The sequence below is a fragment of the Diachasmimorpha longicaudata genome, chromosome 1 (genome assembly GCF_034640455.1).
Source record: "Diachasmimorpha longicaudata isolate KC_UGA_2023 chromosome 1, iyDiaLong2, whole genome shotgun sequence".
Lineage (NCBI taxonomy): Eukaryota > Metazoa > Arthropoda > Insecta > Hymenoptera > Braconidae > Diachasmimorpha > Diachasmimorpha longicaudata.
The window spans coordinates 4,301,072-4,318,213 of record NC_087225.1 but is presented as its reverse complement, the minus strand read 5'-3'; the positions used below and the strand labels follow the sequence as shown (position 1 = coordinate 4,318,213).

The 17,142-nt window shown below is 42.8% G+C and overlaps 2 protein-coding genes across 6 annotated transcripts in view; one reads left to right on the top strand and one right to left on the bottom strand.

Annotated features, from left to right (window-relative positions):
* Positions 1 to 17,142, bottom strand: part of LOC135168433 (uncharacterized) — a 36,194-nt gene that overhangs the window by 3,657 nt on the left and 15,395 nt on the right. The gene's annotated exons all lie outside the window — the stretch shown is intronic.
* Positions 1 to 17,142, top strand: part of LOC135168177 (myosin heavy chain, fast skeletal muscle-like) — a 100,162-nt gene that overhangs the window by 69,625 nt on the left and 13,395 nt on the right. For all 4 annotated transcript variants that reach the window (XM_064132399.1, XM_064132243.1, XM_064132319.1 and 1 more), the window contains 2 exons: positions 2,618 to 2,887; positions 13,403 to 13,724. In XM_064132399.1, the coding sequence (XP_063988469.1) occupies positions 2,618 to 2,887; positions 13,403 to 13,724 (592 nt within the window). The remainder of the gene's footprint in view (positions 1 to 2,617; positions 2,888 to 13,402; positions 13,725 to 17,142) is intronic.

Genomic DNA, 17,142 nt, shown 5'->3' with positions numbered 1-17,142 from the left:
GCGACGACATCTGAGTTGGACGAGAGGCAGCTGTCGCGTGTATTTGAGAAGTCGTCTTTTTTGGCTGTAGACGTGGAGGAGTGCTATCTGCCTTAGCTGTCTCGGCTGAGCCGATGGCGATACTTTCCATAGCTCTTGGTCGGCCTTGAAGGAACTCATGTAGCGTGGCAAGAGCTGGGGATTCGGTAGCCGTGCCTACTTTGATCCCCCAAGCCGCTCTGAGTTTGCAGCTGAGCCGGTAAGCCAAAGTGTATGCCGCGCAATCCCAAGGCTCTGTGAGCTGCTCCAGAGTTTTGAAAGAACAGTGTGCTCCGTGACCCTGGTGGTAAGCCGGTTCAGCTCTTTGGCGTTGTGCGTGATCATCGGTGGTAGGCGCAAGAGAGCGTCGAGGTGAGATCAGACGAGGAGCTGCTTAATCTCGTATCGGTTAACGGGCAGGCACCAGGCAACGCCGAACGATTCACCCGAGACAGCCAAATTTGAAATGAACTGGGACGGCACCCCGGACAGAGAGGTGCGGAGATAATTCATCCTCTCGTGGTTGGACAAGTCCGGGTTCGGCCCTACCGGTGAGTCAAACAAGTCCTGGAATGAGCGCCATTGCGAGCGAGCCCGGAAAAGTTCGGCAGGGAGATTTCCGAGAGTGCACATCGAGAGGAGCCGCCTTGATTCGAGGAGGTCTCTGTTGAGCGGCGGAATTTCGGACTGAGATTCACCGCTTCTTTGACCTCAAGGAACGCCGCGATCTTCTCTTTCGCCGCTAAGAACTGCGAGATGGCCTTGTTGAAGACATCGTTCTGGAAGTCGGGCAGGCTGAGGACACCTTGCCGTTTAAAGCTCCCTGTGGCGATTTTCGCGTGGATTGATTCTAGCTTTTCCCAGCACATTTGCAGCACATCCCGCTTCGACTCCAAAGCCACGACACTGGATTGAGCTGCTTTTAGCTCCTCCACTTCGGCAGCGACCCAAGCAATAAACAAGTCCCACGACGCCTGTCAGTTGAATGTACCCTCAAGATTGGACATTTTTCACGGAATAGAAAAAAAAATCTGGAAAACTCAAAAATAGCCCGAAGAACAATAGCGCCGGTCAGGTTACATTGAACGAGGGTCACTGTAACCTTGACAAGTCGAAAAAAATCTACAATCAAAATGATCACCGAGAAATGTCGAGATGCCCAATAAATTCTGGAAAAAATGAAAAAAATATATATATTAAAATAATCGTCTCCGCGATGGCCAATAATATTGCAAAAAATATACATATGCAACACAAATCGTCGCCTCCGAGATGATCAATAAACTTTGCAAACACAATCGATAATCAGAAGAACCACTATAATAATTGTTAATCATCATTGACGATTCCCTTTGTGTTGAGACGATGTTTGTTTGATAATCTAAAATACCCTGAGAAGACCCACTTTGCCCTGCACCGGTCACTGATACCCGGAATGTGGGCGGTAATACCGGGACTGAGTAACCGTTGATCGTAGCTGATCCAGAATACCCGGTATTAAGTAGTGTAGTAGTCGGAACTATCCGGGGGTGAGGTGGTGAGCTGCTCAATAATGTCTGGAGTGACTCCACAATACCCGGACCGAGGTTCCGCAGCTCCAGAATAATTCCGCAGGGCTGGAATGATGAACCCAGTAGGACCTTTCCTGATGTTCGAGAAAGTTTACTCGAGAAAAAAACACTCTTTCGGCCGCGAAGGGTGTGAAAAACAAAAAATACTCCGTCGGTCCGGCTCGAAGAACCAAAATGATTGTATTTCTTAGGGATGGCCGATATAAAAGTGGATTACGGGAGGGTGGGGCGAAGGGCGATAAATCACGGCACGTGCACGTCGGTCAAATAAAGTCACTTTTTTGTTTAAATAAACGTCAAATTACATACTGCACAAATGACGACTAATGTTACGATGAAAAAGAGCCGATGGGATATCAATTAGGCGTGTTATTATGAGAAATATTTTTTTCATTTCCCGCCCCTTCCTCTTACCCGCCGCCGACGGTCATTGCCTTCTGCCGCCGCAGGGGAGTACTACCGTATGGTGGGGACACCACCACACTCGCACGTTCTCCTCACCGTCGTGCGACCGGTTATCCCACGCCCCTGATTCGTCCAACTTCAACCCTGAATAAGTTGAAGAGGGTGCGTCTGATCAAAAAGTCGCTCAGGACTTTTCGATCCAGAATTTCACCCCCAACTTAAGTTTAAAGTTTGCATGTTGAGTTTTGGGACACCCTGTATAGTAGATTATACTATAAGAAACTCCAGAAGCATTCAATTTTTTGATCCAATTTATTCCGTATTCCTTTTGTACATTTTTTCTTCCCCTGTTTCCTTGAAGTGAAGAGAGAAATGGAAGGCAAAAAATGCAAAAGACTTCACTTGACGAATTTCTACCGAGAATATCTAAAAATAATGAAATCAACAGAAAAAGGCTATACTATTGCCTATTTGTATGGATTAGTTCTAGTGAAAATTACGATGAAATCGATCAAAATATCCAGTAATTTTGAATGAAAATTGTACAGATTTTTTTAACGAAGTCGACAGTTTATCTATGAACGTGTTTCATGCAGTTATTTAATGGTTCACATACTTTGCAGTCGAAGTGAATTGAAGAAAGATTCCTCCAACTCTGCACAAGTAGAGATGCAGGGACAAATGACGGATCTAGATGGACAGGTGCAGATTCTTGAGAACCACGTGAAGAGCTTACAGGTTGAATTAGCAGGATATCAGGATCGAACTGAGAAACTCGCAGCCGAAAAATTGGAAATCGAAATTGATTTCAAGGCCCAATTGGAAAAAAAATCTCTCGAAGTATTGGAATTACAGCGATATGGTGAAACATTGCGGAAGAAAAGCGATTCTTTGTAAGTGATACTATATAATAATGCACAGTCTAGTTTAGCCTAATAATTAATTTAAAGAAGTAGAATGAAAATGAGCAGAAAGGCAACAGCTTGTTGCAAAATTCAATTACAAACTTCCGAACCCTACCGGTTGATAAATTTCCTTGAAATAACTGCAGCCACATTCAAATTCTTGCACGAAGTCTTACCTGAACGGTTGATGATAAAATCACCGGGTCGCCCGTGAATTTCAGAACGCTGAAGGATCAGTTTACTAAGATCAATTCGCCAATTATTTCTATTTTCAAACCGGATATCATTTAACGATAGCTCTCCACTTGAGTCTCCAAGTACGTTCTCACAGAGTCCAAGTCCGTTTTTGAGATTTACATCATCACTATTTTCACTACGTTAATCAAGCTCATTGATTTTCTTCATGAGCTCATATTTTCGTACTCTTTTACTGGATTTATTGAAACTACAAGTGCAGAATGCTATTTTTGACGCACTGATGGAACATTCTCATATACTATATGACAAGCGACACATCGAATATGGTGGATGACATGGAAATAACCGATTATTTGACAATCGATAATCGATTAGTGCGGAACTATTACTAACAAAAAGTCTCTGCAATGTCTATTTAATTGATCAACTTGCATTCAATCAACTATTAAAATAACACAATTGTTGATTTTTTTAATAACAAGAAGAAATAATCTCCTGTAATCAGTTTTCCATAATTTTATGATTCCATTGATATGACCAGTGCCTGAAGCCAGACCCACTTAGAAAAGTCCCAAGCCTGGCAACAAGCTTGACTCCTTCGGCGGCGTAGTCTGACGCGACTTAAAGTGGAGCGGAGGTAAGTCTGGCTGATGGTAACTGGCCTTTAAGCTGTCGAGCTCATATCCCCCGTTGGCGAGTGCACTTCACGCACTTGACAATGAAGGAGCGTACTGCTGCTTGACCTTCGAGTATCCAGTAGTTGCTCCTAAGCGGACGCAAAGTCACCTGTGTGCTTCCATGGAATCTCCAGAGATGACCCTGTCCAATGAGTAGTTCGGTCAAGTGAAATTTCTTGGGAATGATCACCTGGTTTTGACATTCTGGGCTAATTTGAGCAAACTTAAGCCGCCTTCCGACTCTCAGAATCCCTTGGTAACCAATGAGGGGAGTCTGCTTGGTGTGAAAGTGAGATTTGAGAAGTCTTTCACCCTGTCAATTGGTCCTGAGTGGAGCCTTAAAGTGAGCTGCTTGGATGAGTTTGATCCAGAAGATCCGAGCCTCTTCAAGATCGCCACAGATGAGCGAATGATGGAGTGATGAGTTAGGCATCTTCTGAGTCATGCAATGAATCTCCGACTGACTGCGGTAACCGCGAACAGGCAATTGACTAATATGAATCTGTCGATGAGGTCCCAAAGAGCGATTGTTTGTGTGGCTATGCGAACCATCCTGGTTTCTCCTCGAAGTTGACTAGAAAATCCTTTTCCAGAGTGTAAGTAGGCCATGAGGAGCTGTCATTGCGATGCCGTGGTGGTCCCGTCCGTCAGAGCTTATGAGATCCCAGTCGATCAGCCAATAAACCTCGACAAAGGTTGTCAGCTGCGTTGTCCTTGCCAAGTATTAGTATGTAACGGGCATGATGAATGAGTTCCTCAATGAGTGACACTTAATTTTTGAAGAACTCCTTCCACCTTGACGAGTGCCAGCTAATCCACGTGAGTATCGCAGATGAGTCTGGTCAAAGAGAGATGGAGGCATCGGAGAGGTTAAGTTGGTGTTGAACGTACTTGATGAGTTCCGTAAGGAGTAACGCCGTGGTGAGCTTCAATCATGGAATTGTCAGCCCTTCGAGTGGGGGCAAGTTTGGTTTTGGAGCAGAGCAAGGGGATGCGAGGTGATTGATTTCCGTTGAAGACCTTTAGAAAGACCATGGCTGATATTGCCCCTTCAGAGACGTCGGAAAATCCATGGATTTCGACGATAGAGTCTCTGAGTAAACCAAACTACAACATGGCGACGATGAGTCAGAACGGCTGGTCTCTGGTGAAGCGACGGACAACGTAAATGAATTGCGTGTCCAGATTCGGCGAGACTCCCAGGATCATGGTCAGTAAATCCTTGATGAGGCGGTTACCTTGTAGAGTACTGTCAGTTGAGAGAACGCTGGACAAGTCTGAGGTATTCAAGTGCAATTTAGCCGTCGTAACCCCACCTGACAGGCAGAGCTCGGTTAACTGTTTAGCCGTGATGATGAGATCGTGGTTGGAATCAGCACCTTCACAGATATCGTCCAAGTATCTTGAGTGATTGGTTCCCTTGCGAGAGGGTATTTCAAACCTTCATCCTCAACGAGCTGTGCCGGTACACGCACTGAGAGGAAAGGAGCTAATCCCATACGTGACTGTCGTGAGCTGATATGCGGCTTTCCATTTGAGTCCGTCCAGCGGATTTGCTGGAGCACCCCATCGTCCTTGTGCATACGCACCTAACGGAATATCTTGGTGATATCCGTCATGAAGATGAGTTCGTGTCTACGAGAGTAAATCAGCATGTCGAAGAAGTCCTTCTGGCGTTTCGTTCCTGTAGGCGTGAAGTCGTTCAACGACTGCCCTGAGCTAGTGCGATATGAACCTGACCTTTGTCATCTCGCTATCTGCCCGGAGCACCCCGTGATGCGGAAAAAAAATTTGTGGTAAGACGTGAGGTTAAGTTGTATGCAAACTCTCCGAGACCCTCAACCCGCCTGAAGTCGAAAGTGTATGTGTTAGCGTCATCTCAGTGGCATAACATCGCCCTGTTAACTGACGTAGATGATTTGATCCACTGATTTGGCTGGAGACGGCGTGTATGGCCGAGCTTTTGATATTCCCAACAAAAATTTCTGTAGAGCTGTCGATAAAGGCTGTCACATGATAGCTGTAGCCAGTGCAGGCAAACAAGAACAGACCATCGAGTCTATGAGCAAAACTGTCGGAGATTTGAGTGGCAATCTACCGATGTAGCAATTTGAGGAAGCCCGTGAGTGACTCTGTGGAAAACGATCGTCATATTGAGCTTTGTCCTCGGAGAGTTGAACCTGAGTGTTCAGGAACCCCCTCCTGAACCCAAAATTTCGTCAGGAGGTCGTCGAGGACATTGTGGCGGCCAAAACTTTAGACAAAAACGAACTTTTTCTCGAGCGCTATGTATTCTAGAGTCTGGGAACCTTAGAGTATTGATGAGTCCCCGCACGTGCGGGATAAACTAGTGCAGTGGGCTGACACTCATTGCGATGGTCTCTTCCGTAATTTTGATATTTTGTGTTTCCTTTTATTAAGACGGAAGGTGTCGTCGGCTGCTTCCATCAATTTTTGGGATAATATAATTTCCATGTCGTGACTATTATGGCTTGCTAATTGTCGTTAGAGATTTGGAGTTTTCCTAAGATCAGCTCGGGCGTAGTGTAGTGCAAAAATAGTACAATGGGGCTGACGCTCGTTGGGAAGATTTTTTCTGTATTTTTAACCGTTTATGTTCGTTTTATTGGAAGGGAATGTATCGGCAGCTGCATTCACTAATTGTCGGATGACATAATTGTCCACGTCACGACGTTCCAACGACTAGTGGAGTTTAGAGATAATCGTTCGAAAGGAAATATCAGTAGAGCCGGTGAATGTTTTCTATCGAAGCCCAGGGTTATAATTTTAGCTTTTATTGCTCAAAAGGGTGAGGTTATATGGGTCATTAAAGAGCGGAAGAGACGCGATATGTATTTTCAAACCTTTACCTGACCGGGACTATTCGCAACAGGGTGCCACCACGTAACGATCCGAAACCCAGTTTAAATGGTTTGTTACGTTTCTACTGTTAGGGATCGTGATGTTCGGGCTAAGGTATTGAAATACACCGATATTGAACCTCGTAGGAAAGTAAAAACAGAGACCAAAATTTAGGCTAGATCAAACAGTTTATTATTGATTAAAAATAACTCGATTTCGCGAAGACCCAGGGGAAAAACCATCGGAGGGGAAACAGGAAGATAAGGGAGACAGAAGTAGCGGGATTATTGCAATTAAAACAGTGATTGGGGAAAGTGACGACAATGCTCAAAACGGGAAACTGATGCTCTTGTCAGGGGTTGTCTAACCGAGGTGGGGCTGGCCCTACTAGGCTGTTGGGTGCAGGGGCGTAGATGAAATCACCGCAATGCCTTGATGATCCTGGATGCCATGCGAGGATGATTTTACAGCTTGGTACAACGGCGAGATCCACCTAACTGGGAGGACTAATCATTCAATTCGCTGTTATAAGTTGATTGCGCGTAGACGGATTTCCCGACGGGGTGTCTTCGGTAGCCGCAGGTAGATTAGGACTGATCCTTCCGGTGATGGTTGTCGAGTTGTCTTTTCCGCGGCAGGAGCCCCTTTTTGTAATGAGAAAAGTGCGCCAACTGTTGACGTAGTACCTAGAATCTTCGACGAATCAAAGAGAAAGCACTCTATGCCATTCGTCGTGCCATGTCGTAATGAATGTCGGCCAATTGCATCCTTTAAGGGCTGACGTTCTACTGTATTCCGCCAATATCAATTTATTTGTTATTGATGATGCATTGGCAAATGATTTGTACTTTTCCAATATCCATGATCTCACTAGTAAATTCAATTGTATAACTGAACGAAAATAGAAATGAGTTCGTTTCATTCTCTTTGGCTTCGTAATTATTGAGATGAACCAGGCTCAGAAAACAAATTTGTTTTCATTAAATAGATACTCACTCTTTATGCTAATCTCCTTATTAGTTTATGTAGTATCAAATATTTTCGACTAGTTTAGATTTTGGGGAGTCCCCAACGTCTTCATATTGTAGTTGTTAGGAGTAGTTGAGGCGGTGGGGTCTAACAATTATTATGGCAGTTTATGCAAAGATTTTATTAAGGTAGGATTAAGATAAGAGGTCGAGCTAAATTTTGAACGTAATTTTATGCGTTTATTAAGATAGAATCAAGGCATCCTCAATAATAACGTCTGGGCCATTAGCTGGTTTACTCCACCACGTTTGTGGAATTTCCCAGCCGGGGAAAATGGCCATCAGGGCCTGATAAGGGTGGGGTGGCGAAGAGACTAGGTGAGAGGAATCAGAGGTCAAGGGATGAAGGGATGAAAAATTAGTCGACGACCGTTGATCGAGAGAGTTCAAAATAGACGGTTCAAAAAAGAAGATATGACCAAATCCTGACTGAAAGCATTAGATGTTACAGAAGTCCGCAATAGGGAATAGACATTTGTATTTGTATCTGTATAATTAAAGTTTTTATTATGGAAACTTTTAGCTGTTTCATCTCTTTTCAACGTATTCCCACCATTGTGTTAAGGGTTGTCTTCAAATGCTCGCGGCTTAAACATAGAAATCTATTTTATCTGGCATCCGGATATTAGTAGGCATTCCTCACTCTTGTTCAGAAACTGTGGGACGAAATTTATTGACGTTTACAAGGTACGCAGGAAGTTATAATCAGCGGGATCGTCTCAATAAAGACAGTTCGTTCAGTTCCTAATCAGCGTTTGGACCCACAACGCTGATTAGGAAGCAACGCAGTTCGCTTAACAACTCAGGTGCGCCTCACTTCAGAAGTAAATAGGAAGCGGAAATAAAATCGGTGAAGCTCCATTTCACTCACAATATTGGAGAGGATCTGTGCACACTTGAAGAGCTCAGCACTTTAGTTAATTAAATCGGGGCAGTACCTCTCGACTACTAGAACCGCTCACAGCCAAGCCAGACGACTGCTCAGCATTGACTAGGGCACATTTCCTTCTATGACTATTTCAGAACCATGATTAGATACTCGTAACGTCTTGGGGTTTTCCAGGTGAATCATCCGAAAGCAGCCTTGAGGATTCTGAAAATGGTGGCCCACTGAATATCTTCAATGTCCTTAATCGATCTCCAAGCTGGGTATATTCACGGACGAACGATTCTTGGTGACAAAATGGCCTGGCCGTCGAGTGACTGCTCTACTGCCAGGATCAGATAGACTAACCAGGGTGGTCGTCTTGCGAATTGCCCAGACTACGCTAATGAGGCCAATGACTAAGTCCTTTTTCTATCCATCTCACACTCAGGAGAGTGGAAACAGAACTATTCTCCCCGCTTTTTACCCTTGGATTTCGTCAAACGCGATGGATTTATAGCCGGAACAAGCCAATAGAGTTTAAGTTGAGAATAACCGGACCCGAACAGAACTAGATTTGCAACCTCCAACGTCTCGGATGTTGCCGTGCCTGGCTAGCAGCTCTACAGGACTAGCTCAACGACCTGCTCAAGGTTGAGGAACTGAGGATGCTTATCAAAGCGCGTTTTGATTGTTGGCTTCTGTCTCAGCTCATGCTCGTTATCTCATCAAACAACTACAGTTGTAGATGGCTGGGGAGAATGTTGGAAATCCTGTCCGCGAACAGATCCCCACCCCCCTCCCCAACACTCACGCACACTGAACACCAAGCGCTCTTTGGACGCTCGCCCTCAGGGCGACGCACTGCAGGAGATCGGGGGGGGGGTGGAGTCATTAATTGGACACCTGAAGCACCATACCTTGGACAGCTGATTTTTGTCCTATACGAATTCTAATATTCGGCTCATGTGCCCCATAATTAGCACAAGTTCCACCCCGTGGATCTTAAGTTACCCTTCATTGTTTCTGAGAGTTGATGGTATTTGATACAGCTTCCTACCGTTCAGTATTATTCACTTTGGATGGGTCATTATGGCTACCCAATTTCGTGCTGCTCATTTTTTAAATTTGCTCATTTTCTAAATTATCGGGTGAGTAGTCACTTTTTGTTCAATTCATTCCATTAGTGAAGTTCTTTTTTTTCCGAATAAAATTGAATTTCTCGATGACTTATTATACTTGCGCAGTGCGTTCTTTGAGTTAACCGTCTCCCCACTCTCTGCAATCCAGTTATATGTGCTAATTTGTCTCATCTTCCTGCCGACCCAGGCACTTCACCAAACACTATTCCTCGATCAATCTATTATGAAATTTGTTTCGTCTCCAACAAATCTATTTTTATTTATGGTCTAATTGTGTTTAATCATAATTTACTGTTCTAAATTACCATATCCTAAATGACCATACACTTTGGAGAGCGAAAGAAGAGAGAGAACGCGAATAACTGCAATTTCAATCCTTTTTCTCCATCCGTCTAATCCGGCAATTCCATAGAAAACCACGACCTAGTAGTTTGAACAAAGCTGCTGGTCATCTGGGACAAATCTTGCTCCCCAAAACTCATCACCTTTTCAGTAATTTACTATTTTTTTTTGTCAACCCTAAAATCACGTGCAAGACTAACAGTCTCCGAATCCGTCATTTATGGTGGGAAACTCCCCAACTTTACTAGCACCCATACGCTGAGCACACTTTCAGAAGGATCTGGCCTGGAGTTTATGACTTCGAACATGTCAATTTGTTGCCTTTCTTCAAATGACACCCTCTCTACTCCCACCATCAATAGATCACACCAATGAGTTCGAAGGTTCTTGGCCCGTCAATCAGAAAAACGACAAATAATTGTTTTATAGCAAATGCCCTCCTCTTTCTTCCGATACTCGCGCGAGAAAAAAAAGATAAAGTTCGTTCGTTTTTGAAAGTGAAGTGGGAGTGATATCGTTAGTGTTGGATGTCTGAAGTGTACGCAAAAGTCGTCGGCAATAAAAAATAACATCTTAGAACTTTGTGCAACCCAGTGTCAGTGTAATTTGATTATTTCCACTAGTTTGCCTTATCAATGAACTTTCCTTTCACGCAGCTTTTGTTAATCGAGTGTCAAAACAACATCCGGAGAGACTATAGTGAAAGAATCACATCGCGATTGATATTAATTTGGTTGCTCGAGTGTATCAACCCTGAGTTGATACACAATTACTTTTCAACATTACGTTAGTAGGAGAATCGCAGGCGTTTTGTTCCAAATTACTGTCTGTGTAATTAAATTCTAAATACAGGGTGTCCGAGATAAAATTGTACACCCAAATAACTATTGAATGTGGGTAGTAATCGAAAAATCTTTCAAATAGAAGTTGTAGGGCTCCAAGTGGGAAAAATAATGAGATATGTTTTGAGCATTTAAGTCTTCATGTTTTTATGCTACAAGCATAAGTTCATTTTTTTCATATAGGATCAAAAATTTTCTTGTAACAAAAGTTGTTGTACTCGATGAGATGAATCTAATGATGTCACACATAATGTGTTTTTTATGCTTTCTGAGCTCAAAAATACTAAAAATGGAACTTGTCAACGATATTCCAAATTCAGACACGATAAACAGAAAGTGGCCTTTAATAAGAACCAGTAAACACCAAAGTGTAAATACCAGAGCTATCTGGTGTACCTTAGTGTTGATTGTTTCTTAGTTAGTACGAATCGGGTCATTATTGAACTCAGATTATTTTTGAGTGATTTCGCGTATCATGGTTTATTCCGCAAATGAAGTTGTGGATATTCTACTGGTTTTGGGAGATTGCCGAGGTGCATATCGCGCGGCCGCTCGATTGTATCGACAATGGCACCGAAACCGATTACGTCATCCCTCAGCTTCATGCATTCGGATTATCGAGAGAAATTGTCGAAGAGGAAGAGTTCTGCAACGACGACAACGACAACAACGGATGAATCCTGACAATTCTCGTACGCTTACCGTTTTGGCCATGGTTCACATGAACCCTCACATCTCTTTAAGAGAAATTGAGAGAGGTTCAGGTATTCCACGAAGCACAGCTCACGATATTTTGAAATCGAACCGTTACCATCCATATCATATCAGATTGACACAAGCACTATCTGCACAAGATAGACAGAATCGTGTTGCTTTTCGACACTGGACCAGAGGGATCTTGAACGAAAGTCCCGAGTTTTTCTAAAATGTCCTTTTCAGTGATGAAGCGACGTTTAAAAGTACTGGCGCATTAAACCGTCATAATCCCCATTATTGGTCTATGGAAAATCCTCACTGGACTTAGCACATTGACCACCAGCATCAGTGGAGAGTAAATGTGTGGTGTGGCATTGTTGATGGGCAAGTGATTGGGCCGTATTTTTTCAACGGAACAGTCACCGGTCAACGCTATTTACAGTTTTTACAAGATGACCTCCCAGTTTTATTGGAACATGTACACTTTGACACAAGACTAAGAATGTGGTTCCAACTAGACGGTGCGCCACCGCATTTTGCACTTTGTGTAAGGAATTGTCTCAATGTTCTGTTTCCTCGTCGTTGGATCGGCAGAAGTGGTCCTGTTCTTTGGCCTCCGCGATCACCTGATCTAACTCCACTTGATTTTTATTCATGGGGCTACATTAAAGATGTAGTCTACAAAAATCGACCAACGACTGCAGAAGACATGAAAACACGTATCAGAGGCGCTATTGCCAACATTCCTCAACAAGCGCTTCGAAATGTTGTGCAGAGTTTCAGACGTCGACTTGAATTGTGTCTTGAAGTGAATGGTGGGAACATTGAGCACTTGTTGTAACGTCTTTCTAGTAGAACAATCCATTGGCGCCTTTTTGTTTCTCCTTTATTTTTCTGTTTATCGTGTCTGAATTTGGAATATCGTTGACAAGTTCCATTTTTAGCATTTTTGAGCTCAGAAAGCATAAAAAACACATTATGTGTGACATCATTAGATTCATCTCATCGAGTACAACAACTTTTGTTACAAGAAAATTTTTGATCCCATATGAAAAAAATGAACTTATGCTTGTAGCATAAAAACATGAAGACTTAAATGCTCAAAACATATCTCATTATTTTTCCCACTTGGAGCCCTACAACTTCTATTCGAAAGATTTTTCGATTACTACCCACATTCAATAGTTATTTGGGTGTACAATTTTATCTCGGACACCCTGTATATGCCAAGGATCTAAAACTCTGAAATTGGTCCTACGACGCTGGAAACGATCTCCGGTCATTATACAATTCACTACTGTTTGAAAAATAGAGAAATAACTACAGTCGGTAAAGGATGACAGGCGACCAATGCCCAAAATTCCCGAGCGATACCTGGGGTCAGTAGATCAACGAGCTGATCCCGGAAGCTCAAATCTCAAGTCAGTCAGTCTTTGTCAGTCACAGGACGCGGTAACGTCTATTTCATTGTCAGAAATTCTCTGCCAGTAGAACCTCACCGAGTACATCACCAAGTACATCTCCGCCGAGTATAAAACGATTTCTCCTTATATTCTATAACAATTAACTGTCAATCAGTACATCACCGGACAGTTAGCAATATTAATTTGACACTCTTCAGGGAAGAGTGCCAGTAAACGCGTTGTTAATACATAGACTTTGGTGGTGCGCCGCCCCCAATATAGTATTATATAAAGATCCTCAACACATGTTAATAATTATTTCCACCGGCTAGCCCTAATCCATCTTTCCTCGAATTTTCCATCCCTCATCCTCCCTAAATTCAGACAATCCCCAAACCACTATTGAATCATCCCTCATTTTCATGCCCAAAATGATTCGTGGTTGTAGAGAACAACAGGTGAAGTCTTCAACTTCAGGGGCGTCAGCAGCCTCACCGACCGAGTACAAACGCGACAATAATGAAAGATCGGGACAGATTACCAATGGTGGTGTAGAAATCTTGAAGGGAAATGACGAAATCGAAATGAGCATGGCTGACTTTACACATAGGATCAAGGAAATGGAGATGGAATTGACTCGACGAGAAATGCAATTGCAGCATAAAGAGCGACTTATTAAAGATCAGGTGGAGCAACTGAAGGTTCATGAGGAGCTGATTACGATTCTTAAAACAGAACAAGATACGAGAGCTATAAACATGTCTAACAAGGTAAGAAAACGAAGAAACAAAATTATATTACATTAAAATGGAGTTATTCCAACAAATTACTCCATTTTAATTGTGCTATGACAACTGTGTGTCAGCACCAGAACTTTTGCTTAGTGCTTTGTAGAAGCTTCACATCGTTCACAGGATTTCATATAACATTCGTTACGGGTTATTTTGTAGATTATCCTGCAGCCTTCTCGGGCGAGCGTGTCATTTTTAGGAACTTCCACATGCGAATTTTTAGTTTAAGACTAAGGGAAGTGTTGCGAAGAATTCTTTTTACTACTATTTTTTTTCGATCGGGCTAACAGGAATTATTGAAATTTTATCTACTATTAAATCTATCTACTATTAAATAGATTTTTGAAAAAAAGCGGAATTGCAAAGATATGAAATGGGAAGTGCCAAAAGCATTTTTTCGGCAGTTATCTCGGGCCGTGGCCATTTTCAGGTGATAGGGATCTTTAAGGGTGCTCTAATATATCTATTTTGAGCAGAAAAAAATTCATCATGGCGTCATTTTTGTAAATATTAAGTTCATTTGTTCGGTAAAATTCGAAGGAATAATGAAGCTTGTTCGATGCGGGATCTGGATTGGGGAGTATTTTTTAAGGATGGCAGAGATAAACGTGGATTAGAGGAGGATGGGCCGAAGGTCGATAAATGACTGCACGTGGCAATGATGAAACAACGTCACTGTTTCATTTAAAATAAATATCAAGTCGTATTACGCGGCTTTTTCTCAGGATGAAAAACGTAGTACTCTTTCTAGCGACCGAGGCACGACAAGTTTAAAGCTAGAAAACAAAAATCTATCGACCCCTATCCATGCCTCCCACGCATCGGGGACCGCATCCCGGGGCTCATTCTTTATGCATGTGCCGAGGTGACCACGACCAATTTACAAAAAAAGCTGCGTTTTCGGTGAATAATTGTGAGTGAATCATGGGAAAAAGGAAGTATAAAAGTGCGCACAGAGAGTTACTAGAAGAAGTGCTAGCGAAAAAATTTAAAAAATTGCAGAGGAAATTAAAAAAATTAGAACAATTGCATCGTGCTTCAAGATCAAGTAAGTTATTGGGTTTTCTATCCCACATGATGTTCGCCTAATAGAATGGTAGATTTTCAATTCGCGAAGTTAAGAAAAAAGAACAAGAGACATGCACTCACCTTCAAAATTTTTGTCTTGTTGCTATGCTCGAGCATTTTATGCGTAGAGCATGTATTTACCTTGTGTGACGTCACTGGGCGCTTCCCCATCGAACGAGAGACAAGCTGTTACTTGTCAGAGAGATTTCACAGAATCACATACAACAAGGGGCCTCCTTTTCGGGGGGGGGGGCAACAACAATCAATGACGGAATTTTTAATTCCCGAATATACAATTATATATACAGGGTGTACAGCGGGTAGAGGCTAATAGTGAACAGGCATGTTTTGGGGGTGATTCTGAGCAGAGAAGTTCTTTTACACTTTTCGCTCGGACGCACCCCTGCATAGATATGGGGGTGAAAAGAACGGCCAATGAGGTGCGAGCATTGCGCGGCTCTCCGTCCGTGTGCCGCGGGTAAGCAGTGTGCGTGCTTCCCCTTCTCCTCGGGCGAACGTTCCATTCCGCTAGTGAGTCCGAGAGAGAGAGAGGGGGAAAGATATTTCAAGACAATCCTTTCGGGGAGGGGAGGGGCGCTAGGGTGATTAAAAACCGATTATTATTTATATTATAATTATTTATTAAAAGACAAGATTCTGAAAACCGCGGGCAGCCCCCTTGGCATTCCAAAGCTAATTGTTTAAATGTTAATTATCTCATGATGCAATAGCCCTACAGTGTTTTGTCAAGAGATCTTTTTTATTGTAAATTTAATTTACAACAAGAAAGGTCTCTTTGAAACGTAAAGATTTAGCGCCATATTGTAATTAAGTCCCCCGGTCAGGCCAAAAGGTCAGCAGCGACACCTCGGGTCACTAGACCTCCAAGCTGACCCCGGAAGTACGACAACTCCCCCCAGTCTATCGTAGATCTTCATCGAGAGCGGTAACGTTAATCAACTTTCAGAAAATCTTCCCTTTTTGATACTAAGTACATCCCCAAGTATCTCGACAAGTACATCTCCTTCAGAGATAAACGGCCTAATTAGCCACATCTAGTTATTCAACAGTGCTTATTAATTGTGTGTTAAACATTTATCGAATTATCATTTGTGTATCAACCGTTTTAAGTGTGGAACTCAGTGTAAACCCTCGACTTTGGTGGCACGTGGCCCCAATAAACTTTTATAGAAAACTCAACATTTAGTGACTTTTTTCTACGCGGTTCAATTCTAAAGGATCCTCCATCTCAAATTCCACCTACATCCACCCTAAAATTAGACAATCCCCAAACAGGTCTCTTGACAAAATCCTGTAAAAGAGCCTCTTATCAAGATAATTAATAATAAACAATCGACGTCGAAATTCCGAGGGGATAGCTCGCGATTTTCGCGGAATCCGGAGCAATAACCGCATTGTCTTGATTATCAAGTAAACAAAGGCATTTACGGCCTTTTGTCACAGAACATTTTTTGCAGAGAATCAAATTTTCTCGCAAATAGATCGTCTTGAGAAAATGTTGTAAACCCATTGGTTTACAAGATAATTGTCAATGGCTGGGGATTTTCCCGGATTCGGTAGCAATAAACGACAAAAAGTAGCAAATAGTTAGGGACTCTTCTAAAGCTGTGGTAATTACGGTATTTGGCTAACTAGCTGTCGTAAAGGCTCATGTGGAAGGGACGCTGTGACGCACAGCTTTACGACTTGATCTGTTGCCACCCGCGAAAAAAAAAGGGTTTTCCCACAACCGGTATGGATTGTAGCTCAAATGTGGCACGTTCAAGTCCAAATTTCCCATCTGCGGACGATGGGACAATTGAACGAGAAGAACAGGCCATTTTCACTCATAAAAATTATTATTTCATAGTTGACAGAGGAAATTTTTCCACCAATTTTTCCAAAGCTTTAATATTCCTCAAAACGTCTTCCAAGACAGAGCTAGATTTCGCGTATGCTTGGTCCTATACTATTCTCGTCCAAATAACTTGTAGTTCCCTCAGTTTACCAGGATACATACGTTATTAGTTAGTGATAAAACAGTGCAGTGTCATTAAATTGATATTGTAGAATGGCAAAGTTTAGTGCAGCGGAATATGCGGATATGGTGACCATTTATGGTATTGTGAGGGGTAATAGATTGGAAGCCTCACGGTTGTACGCGCAACAGTACCCTCATCGAGTGGTTCCTGAGGCACGAACCTTCCGAAACGCCCTCCAACGCCTCCGAGAGGGAAATATTCTTCCGTGACATGGAGGAGAAGGGCGTGCAAGACCTAATGCTGGGGTACGAGTGGAGGAGGCGATCCTGGAGGCCGTGGAGGAGGAT